Source organism: Mustela nivalis (genome assembly GCF_964662115.1).
Source record: "Mustela nivalis genome assembly, chromosome: 1".
NCBI lineage: Eukaryota > Metazoa > Chordata > Mammalia > Carnivora > Mustelidae > Mustela > Mustela nivalis.
The window spans coordinates 14986907-15011025 of NC_139020.1; the positions used below are offsets into that span (position 1 = coordinate 14986907).

Here is a 24119-nt window from a genome sequence, read left to right on the forward strand (position 1 = left end):
AACCTAATGCTCCCTCCTTCCCAAATTTCTCCCCAGGGAACTTAAAGTTTCTCATCCCTTTATGTCTACAGTCATTCATCACAAACCCTAAATGTCATTAGACAAAACAAAGTACCCCTGGCAGCAGGATGCACTGTCGTTGGAAGGCATTGGACGTTTATCCCAGCCAAAGAAACTCATCAGAGCATTTTTAAAACACATACGGTTCCCATCCCAACACGAATTCTGATGAAGAAGAGTATTAAGATATTTAGGTTTAGGGGAGCCTGGGTGGCTCAATTGTTAAACATCTGCCTTCGGCTTAGGTCATGATCCCAGGGTCCTGGGATCGAGCCCCACATCGGGCTCCCTGCTCAACAGTAAGCCTGCTTCCCCCTCTCCTGCTCCCCCTGCTTATATTCCTTCTCTCTCTGTCTCTGTCAAATAAATAAATAAAATCTTCAAAAAAGAGAGATACTTGGTTTTATACCAACCCAAAAAAAGTATAGCTATAGGTAATGACATTTTGTTCTGTACAATATAAAACACTGTCACTGCTTGTCACTTGTGTTTGCATGTTTGTATGTGTGTGTAGCATCCCAAGGTCTTCCCTGAGGGTGACTCTCTCTAACCTTCTTATAACCCCACAAAATAAGAGAGGACATATGACCACCAGCATTCATTGAATAAAATGAAAGTGTTTGCCTGAGGAAACAGATTCTTAGAATTTAAACACAAGAATTGGGTTTCTGGGGCAAAAATGGAGCTATCAATGGGTATATATCATGTGATATTTGAAACACTGGCATTCATGAATTAATCAGTCATGCATAGGTAAAGATAGCATTTAACACATGGTCACACTGAAAACTAAAAAAATAATGTAAGACAATACTGGTGGTAACGAAATGAAAAAATCTATTAGCTATTTTTTTTTTTGGAAATTTTTTGTTTGTTTTGGTTTTTTTGTTTTGTTTTGTTTTGAGATAGAGATCACAAGTAGGCAGAGAGACAGGCAGAGAGGAAGGGAAGCAGGCTCCCTGCCGAGGAGAAAGCCCAATGCGGGGCCCGATCCCAGGACCCTATCCCAAAACCCTGGGATCACAACCTGAGCCGAAGGCAGAGGCCCCAACCCACTGAGCCACCCAGGCGCCCCTCTATTAGTTTCTTGGGATAAAAATTAACACATATTTTTGCTTTACTGCTCATTGTTTGTTTCGACTATTCCGTGCAAGAGGCTTTTGTAGTCATCATTCGCTGGGAACAAGCAAAGATTAAATAAACTCTTCATGTTGACAGGGAATTTCTTTTCACATTAGGAGAAAAAAAAATTTCCTTATTTTATCCATAATTACTACCTCTTCCCACACTCTGGATACATTTCTCCCACACTCCTGCCTAAAGGATGAACTACTGCATCCCAAAGACAAGGAGTCCAAAGATACTTGATTTGAAAGTGAAAAGGTAAAGGTATCCTTCATGCACTAGAGCACGTGTCCTGTGGAATCACAGAGACGACCCTTCATTCCCCTTAATGCTTGGTATCTAGCCTAATCACAATATAACAGTTCTAAGAAGGTTAAATCAAGATATTCTCCTAATAGCAACTCAAGCCAACTTTGAAGCACATTTTTCCAAGACCCACATTGAGGTTGGGATGAGGTCAGAGCCCAGGAGGGGGCACTTGCTCCACACTCACCCCCTATTCTCCTCTCCACCCCATCCCGCAGCTGCCTGAGGATGAAACTTGTAAGAGCTTTAAATTACACACACAGTGAGTGAATTGCTACTACCCCTGGTATCCACCCAATCAACAGGACAGATTTAACAAGATGAAGTAAGAGAGAAACCGCAGGCTCCTTTTCCAAGAATGCTGGCTTGAGCCACACCATCCCATCTCTGCTCTCTGCCTGGGAGTTTATAGCAAGCTCCTCCTGAAATGGACTCCTGTCCTCTGGAAAGCGCCCCGTGGGAAAGAACCAAGCCAAGCATCTCTCTCTGCAAGGGGCAAAGCCAACTTGAGTGCTTCCGTTTTCTACTTGGCTTCTTCAAATACTACTGGCCCCATCTACTTCAAAAAATGTAAGAATTTAACTTTCCTCTCCCAGCTTCCCACACAGAAGATTATATTTAGGAAGCTAAATATTCTACAGTTGCTGAGCAGACTTTTTATTTATTCCTTGAATCTCAGTGTTATCTTTATTGGGGGGGGGGGGGTGGAGGTATCTGGTTTGAATTTATGTTGCATTTTAATGTCCCCAAATGAAAAGGTACAATTTGTTAAAACTAAAAGGAAAAAAAACATCATCAGGACTAATCACAATATTTGAAAACTCTGTTATCTTAGAATTTAAAACACTTCTGAAACTGTTTTAAGAATTGGCACTTCTATAGTATCTACCTGATGGCCAGAGTCAACACTAGTCATTGTACTGCATATCTTCTATAGAATTGAAATGACGGATATTTAAGTCATTTTTATTAACGTAAGCAATATTAAAAGGAGAGATTACTCAAGAGTGTCTCAAACTTTCCAATAATGCATCTTATTGGATGGCTATTAGGCTTCTCAAAATAAGCAAATAAATAAATAAATAAATAAATAAAAGTAAGATACCATAGTAAAGCTCTAAGGTATCTGGCTATATTTTCCATGTGGTCACAGCAGGCAATGAATGATAAAATACTTTTCAACATGCGTATAGGGAAGAAAATGCAGACATTTTCAGTGTTTTCTATGGGATTATTTCCTAATTGCATTTCCAGATGGATGTTCAAGACCAGCATAGCAGAATTCCAGAATACTAAGACTTCCCCATTCGCTCTCATTTTCCTTTCCAAGATATCAAGCAATACACTGACAATAAGACCTAAAAGAAATTTCTGGAGAGACTGTTCGGATAACAAGATATTACAGCACACAACTGAAGCTAGGAAATTGTTTATTTGTGGAGGTGACATCAGTTTCTGGACTTACTAGACTCTGTCTGAGAAAAGGCAAGTTCAGTGTGTACCACAGAGACACCTGTCCCTGTCTTCTCAGATTAGAGGAGAGGACGTTAGGAAGGATTGAAGCTCTTGCTCAATTTGGCTTGAAAAATAAAGCCATATTATTTTCAAAGTATCTTAGCTTAATGGAAAGAAGAGAGCACCAGAACCTGTATCCCTAACTCAAATATCCAAAGAAATGATTCTCTTGTCGGTGTACACATACAAAAATAAATGACTAGTTCTTAAATACTTCATTTAAAAAAAAAAGATTTCACTAAAGAAGGAAATTAACATAAAGTGAGCAATTATTTTGCCAAGCACTGTGCTAGATCTACTCATTACCACATTTAATTCTCACAACATTGTGAGATCAATATTGTCTCCACTTTGCAGTTCAGAAAAGTGAGGTTTAGAAGAAGTAAATACTGTGCCCCAAATTGTGAAAATCGTACATATCTGAGATCCAAATTCAGGGCAATCTAATGCCACTGTCCCTATTCCAACCATTATAATTCCCCATTAAGGAAGTTTGTTACAATTTACTTGTTACAATATTCTCTACCTGATTATGAAAGCATATTCTTCACTGCAATGCAATTAAGACCAGATTACAGTTGGGTCATCTATAGGTCAAGCAACAATCTCCAAAACACAACAATATGGTTAAATTTTAAAACAAACGTGATGCCAACTCAGACCATCCTTCAGAACAAAGAGGGAGGTTGGGCATACCCTTGTTTTCCAATAGAAGGAAACTGGAGCCTAAAGAAAAAAGAGTGATTTTTAATCATTCTTAGAGTGGACATAGAATTGAGCCTCCTTTCTTTGGACTTTGTGTGCTAAACCAGCTCTACCCAACTACTGCCTCTAATAGCCAGAGAGAATTTAGAAACCAAGTTCTAGGAAAGGAATCTGCATAAAATAGAATCAACCTACCCATTGCCCCCTCGCTGAGGCCTAAGGCCCACAAACAAACATTATAAAGAGATGCTCCTTTTAACACCTACCTTACCCCAAAGTCTCTTGCCCAACCTTTTGCTTTAATAGAGACATCAAGAGAAATGTTTGTCACGGCTATTCTTGCATAGGGCTTTTTTTGGCTTCTGTGAAAATAGAAGTACCATGAATTACATGCTCCAACATGTCCACATTCTTGGCAAAGCAACAGAAAAATCTAGGGGGTCAAACTGGTGAGAGAGTGTCTACCAAATAGCTACTTCATAGCTCCATTTTATAAACAACACAAGAATGCGTAAGAGATATCAGAAAGTCAGAACCGACTTGACAACGTTGTCCTATAACCACATCAGGGCCACCTCACAAACCAGAAACAAACAAATGAAAAGACCCCTCTACCTATCAAAGTAATTTAAGCAGTCCACAGGTTTCCCAAAAGCTGTAAGGGAAAGAAAGCTACCAAGATGCAGAATTCCAGATCGAGTCAGAAATAGCAAATTTACTCAGGTCAAAATCTGGCCCTGGGTTTCTCATCTCTAAAGTGGAGACATAATAGTTAGCTTACACGATTATGGCAAGGCTCACATGAGATTATCTGTGGGGAAACGTCACTTGTCTAGCGACACTCTGTATGCATGGTGGGATTTAAATCTGAGGCTATGCAGAGAATAGCACTGGCAGTAATCACCTGGCATCATTTATTTTTCATTTGGCATGTTTTGAAGGCTCCTATAGAGATAATGAAGACTCAGTTTATCCTCGAGCAAATAGTGACAACCACAAGGCACTTCCTCTGCCTTTGTAACCTAACTTTTATTCTTCCATAGAGGATTATGATGGTCGGAAAAATTCCAAGAGCCATCACTGTGTGATGAAAGCCCATGACACTGACTGTGAAGATGGTCTGTTCCACAGAATGGATTGCTCCTTTCCTACATAAAGCATTTTCATTGCTTTCAGTACAGAGACTTCCTGCTGAATGCCTTAAATTTATACACTTATGCAAAGCATGGAAAGAAGAATCTGGTTTTAGATGTGATTTTTTTGTCTTAGCTTTCCCCCTCTCAATTCCCACCATTTGGTTTTTGAGTCATTGATGCCCTGGAGTATAGAATAAAGGTAGTAGGTTATCACCCCAGGCAAAGGGGACCCTAACCAAATGGTTAGGACATGGACAACTGGCAGATGTTTATAGCAAACTGGATCAGATCCTTCACTCAGGAAGCAAGCACTTACTTAGATGATTTTAGGTGTGAAGCTGGGATTGTTCCCTCTATTCATGAAGAGGTAAAACAATACCATATTTTAAGGGTAGGGAATTGGGGGCTCAAAACCCATGAGTCAGAAAGTAGTATCTCAACTGCTTCTCTTGTTAAGGATCAATGAAGATGAAATAGTCTCATTGGATTAAAATAACTAAATAGACCTAATTTCTAATGTGTATATATATATCTGTATAGATATATATATATAAAACAGAATTAAAACCATAAAATCCAAATGGATCTCGAGATGTTCTAACAGAAAAATGTCTAGAGAATTGTCAAGGGCGCTATGAATATCTTTTAAAGAATAATCTGTGAAACAGGGAAGACCATCAATGTTCCCAAAGGAAAAAAAAAAAATTTGTCAATACAAAAAAAGTAGAATTAATGGGGCGCCTAGGTGGCTCAGTTGTTAAGTGTCTGCCTTTGGCTCGGGTCATGATCCCAGGGTCCTGGGATCCAGCTCCCTGCTCAGCAGAAAGCCTGTTTCTCCCTCTCCCCCTCCTGCTGTCTGTGTTCCCTCTTTTACTGTGTCTCTATCAAATAAATAAATAAAATCTTAAAAAAAAAAACCAGTAGAATGAATGATCGATTGTTGGATGGAGACCATAACTAAACATGTTTTTCTTGTTTTATTTCCAAAACGTGTATACTCATTATTTTCACCTAGCTGCCATGATAATTAATGAAATAACCTTGAGGTGACAATAAAATCAAGAAGAAAAAAAAAAAAAACTGGGACTTGGAGGAGCAATATCTCGTTTTTTTGTTTGTTTGTTTGTTTTTAAGATTTTATTTATTTATTGAGAGAGAGAAATCACAAGTAGATGGAGAGGCAGGCAGAGAGAGAGAGAGGGAAGCAGGCTCCCTGCCGAGCAGAGAGCCCGATGCGGGACTCGATCCCGGGACCCCGAGATCATGACCTGAGCCGAAGGCAGCGGCTTAACCCACTGAGCCACCCAGGCGCCTGCAATATCTCTGTTTTATGTTATAATCTCTAACACCAGTAGCGCGTGCACAGCCGTTTTGTGAGGACAGAATGAAAGTGGGGAAAGTTGTGTGTATAGAACACATCGGGCAGCAAAGCAAACTGAGAGCTGAATCGTTCTCCATGGTGAGAAAAAGCGATACTGGAACGATGTAAGCTATCAGGAACTAGGGGAGCTGGGGTGAAGACCCTGCATGGGGAGCAGGAGAAGGAGGAGATAAGGTGGCTGACAGCCACAGAAGAAATCTTCAAGGAGAACAGCTCTGTCCTCTGACCACTGTGTGGTGATCAGCATAACCCTCCCACTTCCGGCGCTGTCCAGTAATCTCGGCACAACGGATCCCGGTCTGTTCAGCGGACTTTCTGTTGGAGGGCTGTGACGATGCCCAGGACCATGGCAGACGTAAGGAGGACTCTCCTCCAAGCAGCCTAGTGACGCTGGAGTCTTGCTGGGTTCTTGTTTTTTTTGTTTGTTTGTTTGTTTGTTTGTTTGTTTGTGTTTGTTTGTGTTTTTTTTTTAAGAGACCCTTCCAGTACTAGAACACAGGCTCTTCTGATCTGACCTGGCTACTTCTAGGTTTTTAACTCAGTGCACTGGGTGCTGAAATCAGAACTGGAACCCATCAAAAAGGGCATTGTTTGGGTTGCACCAGGGCTCATTTTTGGTTCTTCCCACCTCAATCAAGGACTGTTCAGGACTGGGGGTCACGAATGTGAATGACGTCAGGATACCAGTCACACCTGCAAATAGGAAAAGCTGTGGGGTGTAAGACCATGGTGGACATGAGGCCCAATAGGAAGTAGAGGATGCAGATCCCTCCTAAAGGCTTTCAAAATCCATACTTAGAGGGAAAATTAAAAAGTAGTGACTAAGTAAATATCTGTGTGCCAGATTCAAGTCCCCTATTCAGTTTGTCTAAGTTTGACTGCAAAGTGAGGTGCTCAAGAGCTCGTCTGACCCACAGCCAGTATCCACGTCTTCTGGGCAGAGACTCTTCCTAAAGCCATCTTCACCTGGAATCACCATATATCATCTAAAGAAAACTGAAATGTCATAAGTCAGCCCCTTTCAAAGGATTCTGGTGTACTAAAATGGGATCTTTTTGATAAGAGCATCCGTACCTAGGCACACAAAATAGTTTTTCTGTGGACCAAAACCACACAGCATTCAGAATGTTTAACTCACAATAATTATATTCTACAGAAAGTTGTCAGAGGACTGGGGAGGGGCTGCAGGCGGAGGAGGGAAAGATTATTCTGAAGCTCCTATCCATCCCCTACCCCCATCCATGACAAGTCACCTCCATACAGTTTGCCCCTAGTCACTAATTCAAAATGGGCAACCAGTGCCATGGTACAGAGACATTCTCAGCGAAAGAAGGCAGGAACCAGCCCTGTTCCCAGGCTCCAGAACTCCTTAAAAGTAGGTGCTTGCCTATTGGGTATCTACCTCAAATATACAGATGTAGTGAACAGAAGGGGCATCTATACCCCCATGTTCATAGCAGCAATGGCCACAGTCGCCAAACTGGAAAGAACCAAAATGCCCTTCAACGGACAAATGGATGAGGAAGATATGGTCCATATTCACTGTGGAGTATTATGCCTCCATCAGAAAGGATGAATACCCAACTTTTGTGGCAACATGGATGGGACTGGAAGAGATTATGCTGAGTGAAATAAGTCAAGCAGAGAGAGTCAATTATCATATGGTTTCACTTACTTGTGGAGCATAACAAATAGCATGGAGGACATGGGGAGATGGAGAGGAGAACTGAGTTGGGGGAAACTGGAGGGGGAGACAAACCAAAAAAGACTGTGGACTCTGAGAAGCAATCTGAGGGTTTTGGAGGGAAGAGAGGTGGGGGGTTGGGTGAGCCTGGTGGTGGGTATTATGGAGGGCACATATTGCATGGAGCACTGGGTGTGGTGCATAAACAATGAATTCTGGAACACTGAAAAGAAATTTTTTAAAAAGTAGGTGCTTGCTTACACTATAAATTCTTGATATTCTGGTGCTATAGCCAGATACCCAGACAAAGAGGTTAAATGCGAGTTGCATGACTTTGGAGTTCTAAAAGTAGAAGCCTGGATGACTTGACTTGGAAGCTCCCCGCTCTGTTTCCAAGTCCGTCCTTTCTCAATGAGGCCACGTGTCCATTCACTACATCCGTGAAGCTAAGGAGGAAAAAGGAAAGACTCTCAATATATCCTTACCTGTAGCTGCTGGTCTAATTCTGGAAAGACCAGAGGAATGGCGTCTTCAGAAGGTGTATCATCTAAAATCAGAAAAATAAAAGGATTCTTCACTATAGAGCTCTTTCTCTCCTGAGGTGGGGGATGGTGGGGGGTCCCGTTCTCACCATCTTTGGACTTATACAATTAAATCATCAATATATATTGCTTTAATTATTCTCATCACTTCAGGCGGGGCCACAGAGAATACCAAAAAAAAAAGAAAAGAAAGAAATCTTGTTCATTTTTGATACAAACAGAAGCCTGGAGAGCATAGATGACCCGGCCAAAATTCTGCAAACAAATACCAGAATCCTCCACAGTTCAGTCTGGTGGCTCTACAATTGAGAAGCACTGCTTGTCCTTCAAAATTCTCACAGTAGCCAAAACCAGATTCCCTGGTATGCAAGAAAGTGCTTTAACAAGGCGCTAATGAGGTGACCAGAGCAACCTCAATGGGACAGAAGAATGTGTTAGTGAAAAATAGAAGTTCGACTCTGAGTGACTCCGAAGTTGGCAAGCTTTGATGTCCTTACCACAAACCACCACCACCAGGCAGCAACCCAGTCAGAGAGGTTCTTCCCTGCGCAGGAGGCAGCAGTCCCCACCTGAGGCCCCGTGCACTGCCTTGATGTGGGAGAGCCAAGAGCGTTGAGGGCACTCTGACCTCAACCGCCCTCACTGATGACTGGCAACGGGCAGGTGTTGCTGGATCCAAAGACGTTCTCAGAGGCCTCCAAGGAAACCCGAGAGGAGTTTGGCCTAAAATATTCAAATCACCCCCAAATGTCTTCAAGAACAAACTGGGACCCAGCTGCGCTACAAGAGGACAGCCCCTTGTCAGCAGAACCTCCCATGTCCAGGTGGACTCCGGCTCTCCCCAGCCATCCATTCCTGTCCCCTCCGTGGTGGCAACACCTACCCCGGGACAGACAACTCTGAGAATAAGACAAAAGACAAGCTAAAGAATGGTCTAAAAACCGAATCTCGTTTACATTGTAACAAAAGAAAAGAAAGTTCGTGGCTTTTATGTTCTCACTCTCATAACCCAATCTGTTTATAAAACTGTGCTGTGCTATTTGAACAAGAGCACGAGTATGGGCCGTACCCAATGAAGAAACAAGTCTCCTCTCCCTACTGGCTGAAAGCAGAGTCCAGAATAAAACACAGCATGCAAGGAGCTCCTGGCTTCTAAGGCAGTAAGATTCTTTGAAGGCATCAAAGATAATTACCAGAAAGAGAATTCAAAGGAGGACAGTATTTGCCTCTGCCAAGCACCTCACGGGTCACCGCAGTTAATAGCCTCTGGTATATTTTAGTCAAGAGTCGTATAAGAATACTTCCGTTTAAAAGTGGCTTAAGACAATGATAATGCATCACCACATTTGAATCTCCTTTTCCCTGTACCTATGCCAGACGAGAGATGCCCGCAGGTTCACTAACACTGTTCTGCTTCACAGAGCATGGAGAAATGGAGAAATCTCCCCAGGATCCTTGCTGCAGGCTGGAGGACTGCATCAAGAGGACCCAAGGAGCTCTGAGCCCCGGCCCTCTGAGTGCTCACTTCCTACTCGGAACGACAACTTCCACCAGATACTGTGGTTTCCAAGTCCATCCCTTCATCGCCAAAGAGCTGGACAAAAAGCAGAGATATTCACTTGCTGCTACTGACCCTTTACAGGTAGCCGTTGTGATGAAACCTATCATTTGTAAAACTAACTTGGGTCTAAGGCAGATTTAAATGTACTTCAATAAAATATCACTAAGCCGGACATCATGATTGTGTCAATTCATTGACTTCAAGGCCAGAACAACTTGGCACAGGTCAATGGGAACATCTTATACGTTGGCACCCCAACCCTAATAATCGTAGATGAACAGGCACTCGTTAGAAGGAGAAACCACTTCTGTAAAGTACCAGAATAGATAGTGCCTTCCAGAATCCTAAAAGTCAGCCAGGAAGGGAGCTCAGGGCTTCCTGGGATTTAATCTACCTTGCTGTCTATGAAGTCATATACCTTCCTGCTTAGTTATAAAAACGAAGAAAGTTATTCAATTGCTTTATTATAGTAAAGTAAGTAGCCAATTCTGATATGACCTGGAATTAATACAGTGCATTATAGAAATCTAATCAAACCGTGGCACTTATATGTAAGTATGCTGATAATTTTGACATGGCTTAAGACTGGATTTCTTGAGTTTAAAAAAAAAAGTCTAACTCACTGACATAGAAACATGTAACAGATGTTGTAATAATGTTGAGCAAAATAAAGATAAGACTTTGGTTAAAGAATGGTTCACGTTGGATTAATCCAAGCGGGAAACGGCAGCGGAAATAAGAAAACCAAAGACAGATGTAAGGAGACGACCGAGTCTGGAAGCCAGGGCTGCCTTCACTGCCCGAGGCCATCTGGTTCAGCAGGCGTTCCTGCCCGCCAGAAATTTCAGGGCTTGTGAAGCCGCTTACAAAGCTGGTCTGAGTTGATGTGCGGTGTGTTTACTTTTAAACAGTGGCTGCCTTCTTTGACTGGTTTTAAAAATAGGCAAGTATTCTAAAAGCAGAATGATGAATCATAGGATTGGGCCAAAAGGAAAGAAGGAAAATGATTCAAGCAGACTAGTAGCACAGCTGTTCTGCCAACATTTGGCCAAATCGTTGTAAAACATTTTGACAGTGACATTGGATCGGAGTTCCTGACAGCAGTTAGATTTGTTTTGAAAATTCAGAGGCACAAAGTGGATTGTACAGTAGGTATGCAAGAGACCCTCTCTTGGGCAAATTTGGCTTTTTTTTTTTTAAAGGAGAGCAGTTATAATATGACAAAATCAGAATGCAAGTACATTTTTATTGAAATATATTTATTTACCAAATAGTCATTGAATGTCTATGACGTACCAGGCAAGTAGTCGGGCTCTTGATAAATTGGCAAATCACTTTATCATGTTTTTTAATATATTATTATTTTTTAAAGTGATTCATCAGCTTCATTATTCAAAATGCCCCTGTGGGCTTTAATGGACCAAGCAAAGTGTATCCTACAGAATTTTTGAATATTAGAATATAAAGGAAATAATTTAAAGATTTTGGGGGATTTTTGTGGGGTTTTTTTTTGTTTTGTTTTGTTGGGGGTTTTTGTTGTTGTTTGTTTGTTTTTTGGATAAGCAGATATTTGCTGTTTTGCAAAACACAACATGACTAAGTCAATGGTACTTAAGATAGAACTTTCTTACTGGTATCCCAACCATTAAGACATGCCATAGTACATTTTATGATGGGCTCGTCCTAGCATCTATGGAACAGCTGTTGAGTTGCTTTTGTGGTTATTCTGTTTCAGATTTCTTTAAATTGTCTTCTCTGTGTTTCTCCATGAATCAGATAAGTGGGAACCACTGGGGCTGTAATCCAAACCCTCGATGTTATTTAGCAATGAGAGCTATGTGGTTAGAGTTTTCAGAGAATGCTGCAGCTGGACAGGGCTAAGCCATCATCCGGTCCAGGATTCAGTGAAGAGCAAAGGACAAGCGCCCCAACGAAGAAAAAGAGTCTCATAAGATGAAGGGGTATTTCCTTGCCCAGGGTCGCCACTATACGACTCCACTCTCCTTCACTTTCTGGTCCATTGGCTCCAGACTTTTTTATATTTCACGACAGTGCATTTTCCTCAAAACATTGGGAATCATGCCTTAGAGTGTCCAACTTTTTATTCAGCAGGTGAAGATGACTCAAAACACCTACCATGTGTCATTAGGATCTCCTTATGACAGAAAGAACATTTTAGCCCCCAAATCTTAAGACAAAGGTAATCAAAGAAGAGTGTCCATTATAAATGGATAAATTTAGCTTTAGAGACAAAAGCAAACACACACCAAGGAAATCTCCCTGCTATGCCCTTGTTTCTTCTGTTGTACATCGAAGAAGTGAAAACTTCATCAAAGCCAGACCAGGTCTGCAAAGCAGCAGTTGAGAACCACTGTTCTGGGCAACATCTTGACTGGACTTTGGGATCCATTATCTCCCCCTTCCACTGGGCTCTTCAACCTGGGCATAACTGTGGCAAATCCTTGGCAGGAAGAGTTTTGGTTTCCACACAGAGTAGACCTCAGAACAGAGACAAGCCATGCTCAGAGGACATGCCCCATCCCAATATCTACCCAGAAACTCAAGAGGCAGCCCTGCCCGGAATCCACTCCATTTGACTGCATTTTCTGTAGTCAGACCTGGCCCCATGAGCCTGTGTCTACGAAGACTCACAGAGACCTTCCCCCAGCTGGGCCCTGCTCCTGGTGTAATGCTCTAACAATGCTCTAACAAGAGGACTTGAAATTCTTAGAGAGTAGCCCGGTGGATTTTGTACTGTGCCTCCACAAATTATGTAGCTATCCTGCCAGTTAGTGTCCTGGAGATCATCCTTCAAGGCACCAGGGACAGACTCACACTTAGGAGGCAGATGGTTTAGACAATGGCTACAGTGCCACGACTCATGCAAAAACATTCTTGGAACTGTGAAGACTCCTAACCACTCGAGACCCAGTGGATCAATCCACATTCTATAGGACTCAGGTTAGGCACTTTTTAATGCGGACAAGCAACATAATCTCTTCGAGACCTGGTTTCTCCTCCCCTTTCTCAAAAACTTATTAGTAAAGGAATGCATGTCAATTCATTCAGCCTAAAGCCTGATACCTAGGAAATAATCTAGAACAATAATGAATGTTTAATATAACTGAGCTTACTTTCCATTCCTTTTCAGCATAAACCCAACCAAATCGGTAATGGGGGGCAAGGGACCTGCGTGTGGAGGTGTGCACATGAGAGTATGTGTATGATGGTTGGGGGTGAAAGTATTATTCCTCGTCTGAATAATACCGACAGGAGGCAGGATGAGAATCATTGTTTCTGACTGCTTAGCTCTCCCCATTCTGGTTAAGAGAGAGTTCCCTGGTGCAGCCCCAACCTCAGGTCTCGTGGGTTTTCTCTTCATTTAAATCTGAATTTAGGAAGGGTTTCCCTTTAACTTCCTTATTAAAGCAAACACTTTCTGTATGAAATACTATTTTTAAAACTTCTAATTTATACGTGAAAGGTCTTTGAGAACTTTCATTTTAAATCTAAATCAAGATTCATATTTTATTTTTAGAAATAAGTGATCTAAGGTTCTCAACTCACATTACCAATATATCAGAAAAAAGTGCTTACTTCGGCAGCACATATACTAATATATCAAAAAAAAAAAAACTTTTTAAAAATGTCTGTATACCTTGGTTCTTGTTAGAACATCACGTCATTTTGAAACACATCAAAAGCTTTTTGAAATTTTGTTTCCCGCCTGTGAAACATTGGACATGTGAACCCTTCAATACACACTGGATTTTCGGATACAGGTATCAGTTTCATATGACACCTAGCAGAATGCCAGTTCTTTATAATTAATAGTAATCATCATATCATCTCAGCCAGTACCTACAAATAAAATCATACATTAAGGGATTCCTGGGTGGCTCAGTCAGTTAAGCATCTGCTTCCAGCTCAGGTTATGATCGTAGGACCCTACCACTGAGACCCACATCAGGCGCCTTGCTCAGCAGGGAGACTCCTTCCCCCTCTCCCTGCCACCCCCCCCCCCGCTTGTGCACACTCTCTCTCTAACAAATAAATAAATAGAATCTTTAAAAAAAAAAAAAAAAAAGATCATACATCAAACAGACTGAATTTCTCCACACAGAGAGACCTGATTCAGTTTAAAGACAGGTTTTATGTTTCTTAAAAACATTCATCTAGCCACTATTATTGTAGCTATGAGTTTGTGAATCTTACCAGTTTATTCTTTTGTAAGAATATTTTTACTTATTTAGCTTACAACATATTTTCCCAGAAACATTTGCTTCAAAAAGAGCCAGTTGGAGATCTATTTATTTCACAGCACACCACCAAATAAAACTTATCTCTACATTTCCTCTTTCCTGCTCTATAAAAATATAACACAACTAACCTTTCTCTACCATTTCCCATGACTACTGAGAAAGCTGTTTGCTGTCAGAAACAATCATGCTTCTCTCTCAATTACACGGTCCCTACCTTCAAACAGGTAATCAAGCAAAATCGGCCCCAAGGGCCCGGCTTTGAACCCCTTCCTACTACTTATTAACAGCTTGATTTGAGGTAAGTTCCTTAACCTCCCTTAGCCAACGGTCTGCATCTGTGAAATGGGTATAATGACATCCTCCCACAGAGCTGCTGCCAGTCTAAACGGATGAGATGATATGAGTAAAAGCATCTCGGTACCCAAATAATGACTTCCCTTCCAGCCTTTGTGGCCTTAAGCAACAGATACAAATGCATAAATCTGGCTGTATCTCAAAGAAACTTCATCCAGATATTATATTATTGATTTTATGGTATTTGACGATTATGTTTCTACTACAGTTCTCAACTGCATGCTTTGTAAAAGATGTAAATATAGGAGATCCCTGACCCCTCAACTCCCCCCAGATGGACATATGAGGGCTTTTGACTGCTTGTTGTTGCAGAGTGCTAAAATAGCTTTGGAGGCAGGGTCAGAGTTAGGAAAGGTCACTTGAAAGAGCCCCAAACGGCTCCCTGAGCCCCTATTCTTCTAAACACCATCCTGACCCTTCATTGGCTGGTAAAATTCCAGGGGGAGCTTTAAACCTTGACTTCCTACCAATTCCCCTGTGGGTATTTAAAAAATAAAGAAAAAAATAATATATATATATATATATAGAAAGAGAGAGAGAGAGAGAGAAAATACCCCGAGAGTTTGTTTGTTTTTAAAGTAAACCTCAATATTCATTCACTTAATGCTTAGTGTGAATGAGGCTTTCCAGTCTTTCCAGAGATACAAGGATTGAGACCATGGAGCCAAAGAAGACAGAAAGCATTAGGGTCCTGAGGAGGGAGAGGGAAATAATTGCCAAATCTACCAAAGGTAGAAAAAGTCGAAGGAAAACAATGATGACAAGAGACCTTTCACCGCCGTCACGATTCTGCTGAGAACCAGTTGTGCACGTGCACACTCGACATTCACACAACGGCCAGTGAAATTAGATTCAACGTTCACTACTTCAGCTGCTCGACACAATTCCCGCTGCCACACAAACTCCCTGATATGGGAGGAGAATAGTAGTACTTCAAAGAGATATTGACAGAATGGGTCTTGGATTTTTTTTTTAACTAAGTGTCATATGATTAATTCATGGCCAGATATGAAAAATTCTAATAGTCTGAAAGAATTTTTTTAAAAACAAAATGTTTAGGGGCACCTGGGTGGCTCAGTGGGTTCTGCCTTCGGCTCAGGTCATGGTCCGAGGGTCCTGGGATCGAGCCCCACATCGGGCTCTCTGCTCAGCAGGGAGCCTGCTTCCTCCTCTCTCTCTCTGCCTGCCTCTCTGCCTACTTGTGGTCTCTCTCTGTCAAATAAATAAATAAATAATCTCAAAAAAATAAATAAATAAAAATTAAAAAAATAAAAAAAATAAAATAAAATAAAACAAAATACAATAAAAACAAAAATGTTGAAAGCTACCGGTTTGGGCTGATACTAGTATCCTTGACTCCTCCTAAAAAAATAATAATAATAATAATAATAAACCCTAAAAACTTAACAACAACAACAAAAAGAGCCCCAAAGCCAAGGTCTAAATTTACACATGAGTGTAGCAGATTTAATAGCTTGACTGAAATAAAGGAAACTCTCAAGTAATGAACACGAAATCCTCATGTCTGTCCAACTCCAAATTCTCTCCAACTGGAGAAGAGCCAGTGATTCTCTAATAACCCAAGAGATGGGATTCATGTTTCTATTCTGCATATTTTCTATTGGGAAAACTAACTCCAGAAATATCCTAATTTAGAAAGTTAACTCTTTGGAATTCTCAGGTTAGAAGTAATGCCAATCATATCATTAGTTTATTAAAAAGAGTCATTGATGCCTTCAGGAACTGTGGTTAGCTAAGTGTTACTTAATGAAAGGTTCTGATGATGGGCTAGAAGTGGTGATTGTATTTTAAAGAGCTTTTTCTACACCACCACCACCACCACCACCCCCCACTTCCCCGCTAAAAACTTGTTTCCTGTATTTAAGCCCCTGGAGGTCCACAGTCTATCTGGAGTTTGTGGCACATTCTGCTATCAATAGACTATGATCAACGCCCCATCCAGAGCCAGGCTGTCAACAAGTCCTTTCAACCCTCCCTTCATAATGCACTCTGAATTCAGTCATCCCATTCCATCGTCTGATCTAGGCACTCAGTACTTGGTCTCTGTACCATTACAAAAAGCCTCTTCCGCAGCGCTTGGGTGGCTCTGTCGGTTGAGCGTCTGCCTTCGGCTGGGGTCATGATCCCAGTGTCCTGGGATCGAGCCCCGAGTCAGGCTCCCTTCTCACCGGGAAGCCTGCTTCTCCCTCTCCTTCTGCTTTTCTACCTGCTTGGGCTCACTTTCATTCTCTCTCTCTTTCTCTCTCTCTCTCAAATAAATAAATAATATTTAAAAAAAAAAAAAAAAAAGCCTCTTCCATTCTATCCTCTCTATCCATTCCAGACTATTCAACCAATCGAATATTTACCATTTTCATCCTATCACTCCCTTGCGCAAGAACTGTAGACACTCGATTTTTTCGGATCAAATCCAAACCCTGTTGTTGAACTTTTAGGATTATATTATTAACCGTAGCCAATGGCTATATACACAGATATTCCAGGTAAAACTCAAAGCAGGTTCATTAAATGATATGCCACTCTTCTACCCCCCAGACCTCTGCTCCAGCTGATGAGAATTTTACTATCTCATGAATATATCATGCTCTTCCTGACCTTTAGGTTTTGCTCAGCCTTTCTGTTTGGAAGGAAAAGGAAGAATTTTTAAAAGTTATATAGCCCATGGGGTGCCTGGGTGGCTCAGTGGGTAAAAGCTGCTACCTCCAGCTCGGGTCATGACCTCAGGGTCCTGGGATCGAGCCCCTCATTGGGCTCTCTGCTCGCGGGGAGCCTGTTTCCTCCTCTCTCTGTGCCTGCCTCTCTGCCTACTTGTGATCTCTGTCTGTCAAATAAATAAATAAATAAATAAATAAATGTTATATAGCCCCCTTTTTTTTTTACCTGGTACCCAGAGATGGGTCCTTTCCTACACTGCCTTTTAATACCCCACACTTCTTCAAGAGCAGGTTGAATATCACATCTCCCAAGAAGTTGTTCAAGCCACAGATATTTTTCCCCCAACTCTCTTTATGAAACCTATGGGAGGGATCATGGCATACTTTGCATTTGCACATCTCACTCACCTGTGGCAGAGTGCAAGAGCATAGAAACTAAGTTCAGCCCATTGATAAGAGGAAAGACGGGGGTACCCAAAATCCACCAATCGCATAACCACTCTCTACATAATCTCAGGCCAGTTGTACTATAATCTCCATCGTGACATTAAGTGGATGTGGAAGATGTAGATGAGACATAAAACTGCTTAAGACATCTATATTTTCTTTAATACTCCAGAACCGATTATCATAGGTACAAGGACCATTTGAGTCCTGAATCTGTGTCAAGCACTATGCTAAATGCTTTCCCTATATAGTGATATTTAATTGTTATAACCACTGCATGACTTATCACTATATACATCTTGTGGAAACTGAGGTTCAGCAAAATTGAGTGACTTGCCCAAGATCACACACATCGTGATAGATAGAGATGGGTCTAGAAACCATGTCTCGGGGATTCCAAAGCCCTATGTCCTTAACCTCTACACCAAATCATGTCAGAAAAATAGGCAAAGAAAATTCTAAAATAACTAAAGGAATGAGCACTGTATTAGACTCATAAGAAATAAATAAATTTAATATTAACAGGCAAAGAGGTCTCTTTTCTCATGGACTCTGCATACCCCTCAATGATCAGTCCATAAATATGGAATTACTTCCCAAAATTCCATCTAGTTTCCCTATTTACCGTGGGAATCTAGGATGTTTGCCTTTGTTTTCCCTCTAAATGTGTGCTCTAGAATGCGCTGGAATTCAAAAGGCATGCACAGGGTGCGTGACTGCAAGTGTCGCTCAGTGTGACACTGCACAGGCTCCTTACTCAAGAATTCAGAGGGAGTGTCTCCAAATATCTGCGAAGCATCTTTCTGTGCACTCACGACTTCACATGCATACAGAAATACAGATTGCTGGGCCTCCTTCTGTCCCTACCGTCCCAGAATATACAAGAGTAGGACCTTGGAACATGTATTTTTGGTGAGTACTCTCAGGTCATTATTTTAAGAAAGGCTGAGAAACACAGAAACCTACTCCTGCCTTGGATTCTCAAGTTAGATGCCTTTTTAGAGATGTGAGGACACACAGATCACAGGGAAAAAAAATTTTTTTTAAATTGTAACCGTATATTTATACATCTTCCCATGCATCTTTTTGTGGAGCTAGAGAGTAGGGATTACTTAAACAACAACCCCTTTTGGAAGCTCCCGTATCAATAAACATGAATTTTGAAAGTGGGCATTCTTGGGACGTTTGAAAGACTGGGAAGAATCAATCTAAACTGACTGATTTAAAAAAAAAAAAAAATGCAAGAGCTCCTAGTCAGGGCGCTGATACCATTCAAAGGATGGTGGCAAATTAATGACAAGTTGTGTATCTTGTATTTCAAGGAAAAGTCTATGCAGCTCAAAGATCAAGATCCACCTCTCCATGGCTCTTTTCTGTACATAAACTAAATTATGTTAATATAAAGATGAGGAGGGCGCCTGGGTAGCTCATACAGCTAAGCATCTGCCTTTGGCTCAAGTCATGATCCCAGGGTCCTGGGATCGAATCCCGCATCAGGCTCCCTGCTCAGTGGGGAGTCTGCTTCTCCCTCTGTTCCTCCCCCCTGCTCATACACCTTCTCTCTCTCTCTCTCTCTCAAATAAATAAATAAACAAACAAACAAAATCTTAATAAATAAATAAATACAACAAAGAAGAAACAGTATACGTATTTGTCTCACCCAAAATTATGATATAATAACACTGCTTGGAATAACTAACCTTTATGTACTGAAATTGTCTTTGTAAGACTGCTGATTATGACCAGACTTGTTCTGCTCACACGGCACATAATCACAAGGAAGTAAATTATACTTCTCTGTCCCTAGATTTGGGGGCTCACATGTATCTGTCTTGAAAGCGAACCACTCAAGCATGAACTATTCCTCAAAATCTTACATTTATGAAATGCATGAAAGCAGGAGAGGTTCCTCTTTTTCTTTTTAGAGTAGTGATATAGAATAATAGAGTTCAGATTCATAAGTCTAGAGACCTGCACTTAAATCATAATTTTATTACCTACTAACAGCGTGGTCTCTGGACCTCAAGCTCTGTGTCTGCAAATTGGCAATACTAATGTCTATATTACATGGTTATTTTTGTTAATATTTACTTATTTATTTAAGTAATCTCTCTACCCAGTGTGAGGCTTGAACTCAGGACCCTGAGATCAAGAGTCACATGTTCTACCAACTGACCCAGCCAGGTGCCCCTACATTGCATGGTTATTTTGAAGATTTAAAATAATACATATGAATGCCTAATACAAAAGAGAAATGCAAAATGCAATTAATGTTAGTCATCCTTTCCTCGTTGGGTTGGGTGGTTTGCCTTTTGGGAGGATTTCCCGTTACCACTGCATTTCAAGGCAACCCCTGAGCAGAGATATAGGACAACAGCAGGCCATTGGGAAGAGGGTTGAAAGAACAGGTGACGGAGAGTCAAGGCTTCACCTCTTCTTTCTCTAGAACAAATCCTCTGCGGGGGGCTGCACGGTCCAGGAAAATGGAGGCAGATGTACCGTCACCATAATCACTTGGTATTAGTGAAACCTGAATTGGCTGGGTAATGTCGGACTTCACAGAGCCCAGATCCTTACTCTGCATTATTTGAGGGATAAACTTGCTTCTTCTCAATTATTACTTCTTAAAATATTACCCATCGAGGGGCAGCATACAAAGAAAAATAGATGACTGATCGACGGATAGATAGGTAAATAGACTCAGTCCTCCAAAGTCCCAAGGTTGAAAGAGAAATGTTTGAGTGTGTGATATGGATTTTATCAGATGACAGACTGACAGCCAAGGCTGATGCCAGCCAAAGAGATCCAAGCGTTCCCTTCCTCGCGTCTGTGACCTCACACCACCTGAGGTCCCCATCATAGGTGGTGTAATTCAATATGTGTGTTAAGAGGTCACTGAAGGGCTCTAAGTGTGGCAGCCTCACCTCAGACCTTACTATTTCAAGAGGGTCTGCCTCACCTGTCCCATTCATCACTCTTGGCTGAAGTCTGTTTGCTCAGCCGGAAGTGTGGGAGCAGCAGTGAGAAACCAGCATTTGGAACTCGGGCTCCAGGAAATGCTGCTGGAATTGGGACAGGGATTATTTTTACATCACCTAACCAACTGCCAGAGCTTTAATAAACGTCTCCTCACACAGTTTCAATGATGACATACATTGCAATTGTTAGAAATTGTTATAGCTCTGGGAATTTTATGCTAAAAGAAAGTTAAATAGGGAAAGCAACCAGACATCAGAGGCGGGGGATGGGGGCGGGGGGGGGTGGGAAGCACCCCCAGGGGCATTTCTGGAAGCCACGCTCCCATAATGCTTGATGAAAAATCACACACCCCATCATTAGGTCATGGCAGGCATGCATTTTTTAAACATCCTCTGTGGAGCAGGAAAGGATGACCACAAAGCAGTGACAGGCAGGGAGATGGCCCCCTCCCCGGGGGAACAGAGCTTACCTGAGGCATTATCGAGGCTGAAAGCAATGCGTACTGGCTTATCCGCAGGTACCCTGGCTGTGCTGATCATGTGGGCACCTGAGCCTTGGCCTTCCCCTGGGTCTTCCAGCTGTAAGGACAAGGGAGAGCCGTTGTCACTTGCCCAAGTCACCCCTCAAATACTCAGAGGATCTTGGGAATTGGAGGGAAAGTTAGTAAGCACTGCATTCATATTTTGAAGATACTCTCAGTTCCTAGCTCTCTTTCCCTACATGGAAAGTATGCACCTGCCCCTTTTAAAATTCTTTTTCTGGCTTATAAAAAAAAAAATTGTTTTGGAAATACATATCTAGAATAAAATATACAACATAGAGCAAAATCTCCACCCACCTCACTTTTTTAGTATCTCTTCACACTGACTGATCTAACCCTGGCCTTCAAGTTCTTATATAGTGTTTTATTTTTAATTGAGGAGGATAAAGAAGTCCTAATAGGGCATCAGATGGCTTCATATTAAATTAGCTTCTCACACTCAAAAGCCTAAGTTGGACCTGAATTATTGATCTGAATTATTGAGTGATAAAGAATGAATATCAAGGACCAGTTCAAGAAATCCAAAGACATTTTAAAATATCCCGCAGTTGTAATATGAATATTATGTGCTTTAAATATCTAGTTAACTACTTATAAATCTATCAAATTTTTATCAGGTTGCACATCTTAACAATGCATTGTGCAAGCAAAAAAAAAAGGACTTAAAAACATCCTACAGATGTTTCACTGTACCTGCTAAACTATCATTAATAAACTCAGATCGAATGAATAGAAAAACATCCTACAGATGAGTTGGGATGGGCAAAAATACATGCATATTTCCTTGTTATAATAATAGAATTTAGCCCAAATACATTTTAACCAAGATATTTGATAATTTTGGTTCAGTGGGACTAAGGAAAAGAAATTGTTATGAATACATGATATCTTCATTATTTAAATACACATATGCAACTTTTCTATTTTTAATCCTGCTTCCCCTAAACTCTCTACTTTCCTTCTCATGTAGACCATAAAGCAAAAGCTCTGAGTGATATTTTTAGGAAAACGTCTCTAAAAATGGCAAAATATAAATCATCTCTTTAACCATCCCCAGCAAGATTCTGGGAACTGTTTAGCAGGACATTTTCTCAGAGCAAGGTTTCCGACTCTTTCCCATAACTTTTTTGTATCTAAAAATAGTGTCTAGAACACTGAATTTGTTTTTACACATATTTATAGAGCAAACTCGAATGCATATATATACATACACACACACACATACACACATATATTTAGACATACATAGATATGGAATCATCCTACCCAGTATACGGAAAGAGAACAGGCTTATACTAAACACCTAGTAGAGCTTTGGAGAAAAACCAGCAGCTGTTTATCACCCAGTTAGAATCGTATTTGGCCCATTCATTTAAAACCACAAACAGCAATGAACCATAAAGCACTCCGAGTCATGTCCTTCTAAGTTAGAAAAAAATAATAATAACATGAAACATTCAACTTAAGAAAAGGGTAATATAAAATTGCTGTTACTTGACTCTGGATTTGTTTTATCTTAGCTCTGACATACATTTCTGTGTAGTCTCCTCTGCTTAGAATCAACCATCTTGTTAGCCACCTGTTCCTAGGGAATAGAACAGACTGTCTCAAATTTAACAAAACAAACAATAAAAAAAAAAAAACCTTAAAGTTGTAGCTAAGAGAAAAAGTCTGACTGTTATACACTGTACCATCACCAACCCATCATATCCTAACATCTAAGGATGAAAAGCTCTGCTCTTTTGGCTCAATCTCCCAATGCTTTCCTGCACCAAGAAACAAAGCACGAGAGGTGGGAATTTGCCTCAAGGTTTCCAGCGCGGGGAAATGAAACTGATAAACACAGCTCGTGAGAGCCCCTCCCCTCCACACAACCGAGAACATCTGTCTGCCTTGGAAAGGATGACAGCGGCCAAGTGGGGTGGATTTTGAGTTCCTCACGGTGTCAGCCAGGAGAGCCCCTCAACCAACTTGCCTTTTCATCACACCGCCTGGGGAAATGGACCACTGATTCCTCCTCTAGGCTGTACCAGGGCTTCGGTTAAGTTGCTGGTGCCCCGAGCGTTTAGTTCGGTTTCCACACCTGTTGCCTTACCTCACTTAGTTGAGTGTCTGCACTTGTGTCATCCAGGGCCAGCCACTGCCTTGGCCAGTCGTTGCCTTTGTGGAGTGAAGACCTAGTAAGAGAGCAGGCTGCACCTGCTGCATAGCAGTCACGGGCAGTCTGAGGAGCAATGACAGCTGTCAGGGCACGTCACTGCTACCTGCTCTCCCCCAGACCCCGCGTCCCACGGGCCGCCCTGTTCCGCTTCCCTCCGCAACCCCTCTCTCCTTTCCTTGCCTCTCCACCAGGATGTGGTCATGCTTCTAGAAAAAGCAAGTGCAAAAGAAAACCCTCCTCCTGTCAGAGGCATTGATAAACAGCAAGTTGTGGAGAGTCCAAATGTTTTAATTCATTAGTCCTGGCAAACCTAAAATACAAACAGACTTGCTTCACAAGACAGGAATGTCTTCAGCGTGACCCAATCGGTGTCTGTGTCTATTCCAGCAAACTGGCAAAGATAGCATGACTCCAGTCAGCAAAAATGTCAGCAGCTCCAATCGGCTCAGCAAGACCCGGCCAACTCGGACAAGCCGCAGGCTGACTCTCAGATGCTAGCAGCAAGGATCCCGGTTAAGAACGTGGGGCTTGAGATGGACGCGGATGGGCTTGATGACTCCATCTCATCTACAAACACTCCCGACTGCAAAACCAGTCCATGGTGAAAAGGATTGGAGCATTTCACTTGTTCATCCTCTTTAATAGCTATAAACCTGCCGGTGCTTTAGTTTAAGAGTTGGATCAT

The 24119-nt window shown here is 41.5% G+C and overlaps 1 protein-coding gene across 2 annotated transcripts in view; it reads right to left on the reverse strand.

Moving 5' to 3' along the window:
• The window catches only part of MAP3K7CL (MAP3K7 C-terminal like), a 38866-nt gene extending 15232 nt beyond the window's left edge, over positions 1-23634 (reverse strand). The window contains exons 1-4 of one of the 2 annotated variants that reach the window (XM_082706156.1): positions 23369-23565; positions 22805-22858; positions 21202-21310; positions 8398-8459 (exon numbers count right to left, since the gene is read on the reverse strand). In XM_082706156.1, the coding sequence (XP_082562282.1) occupies positions 8398-8459; positions 21202-21310; positions 22805-22840 (207 nt within the window). In that variant the 5' untranslated portion in view covers positions 22841-22858; positions 23369-23565. Of the gene's footprint in view, positions 1-8397; positions 8460-21201; positions 21311-22804; positions 22859-23368 lie in introns of both variants that reach the window. The other variant, XM_082706157.1, reaches the window with a different exon arrangement.
• Between the last annotated feature and the right edge of the window lie 485 nt (positions 23635-24119).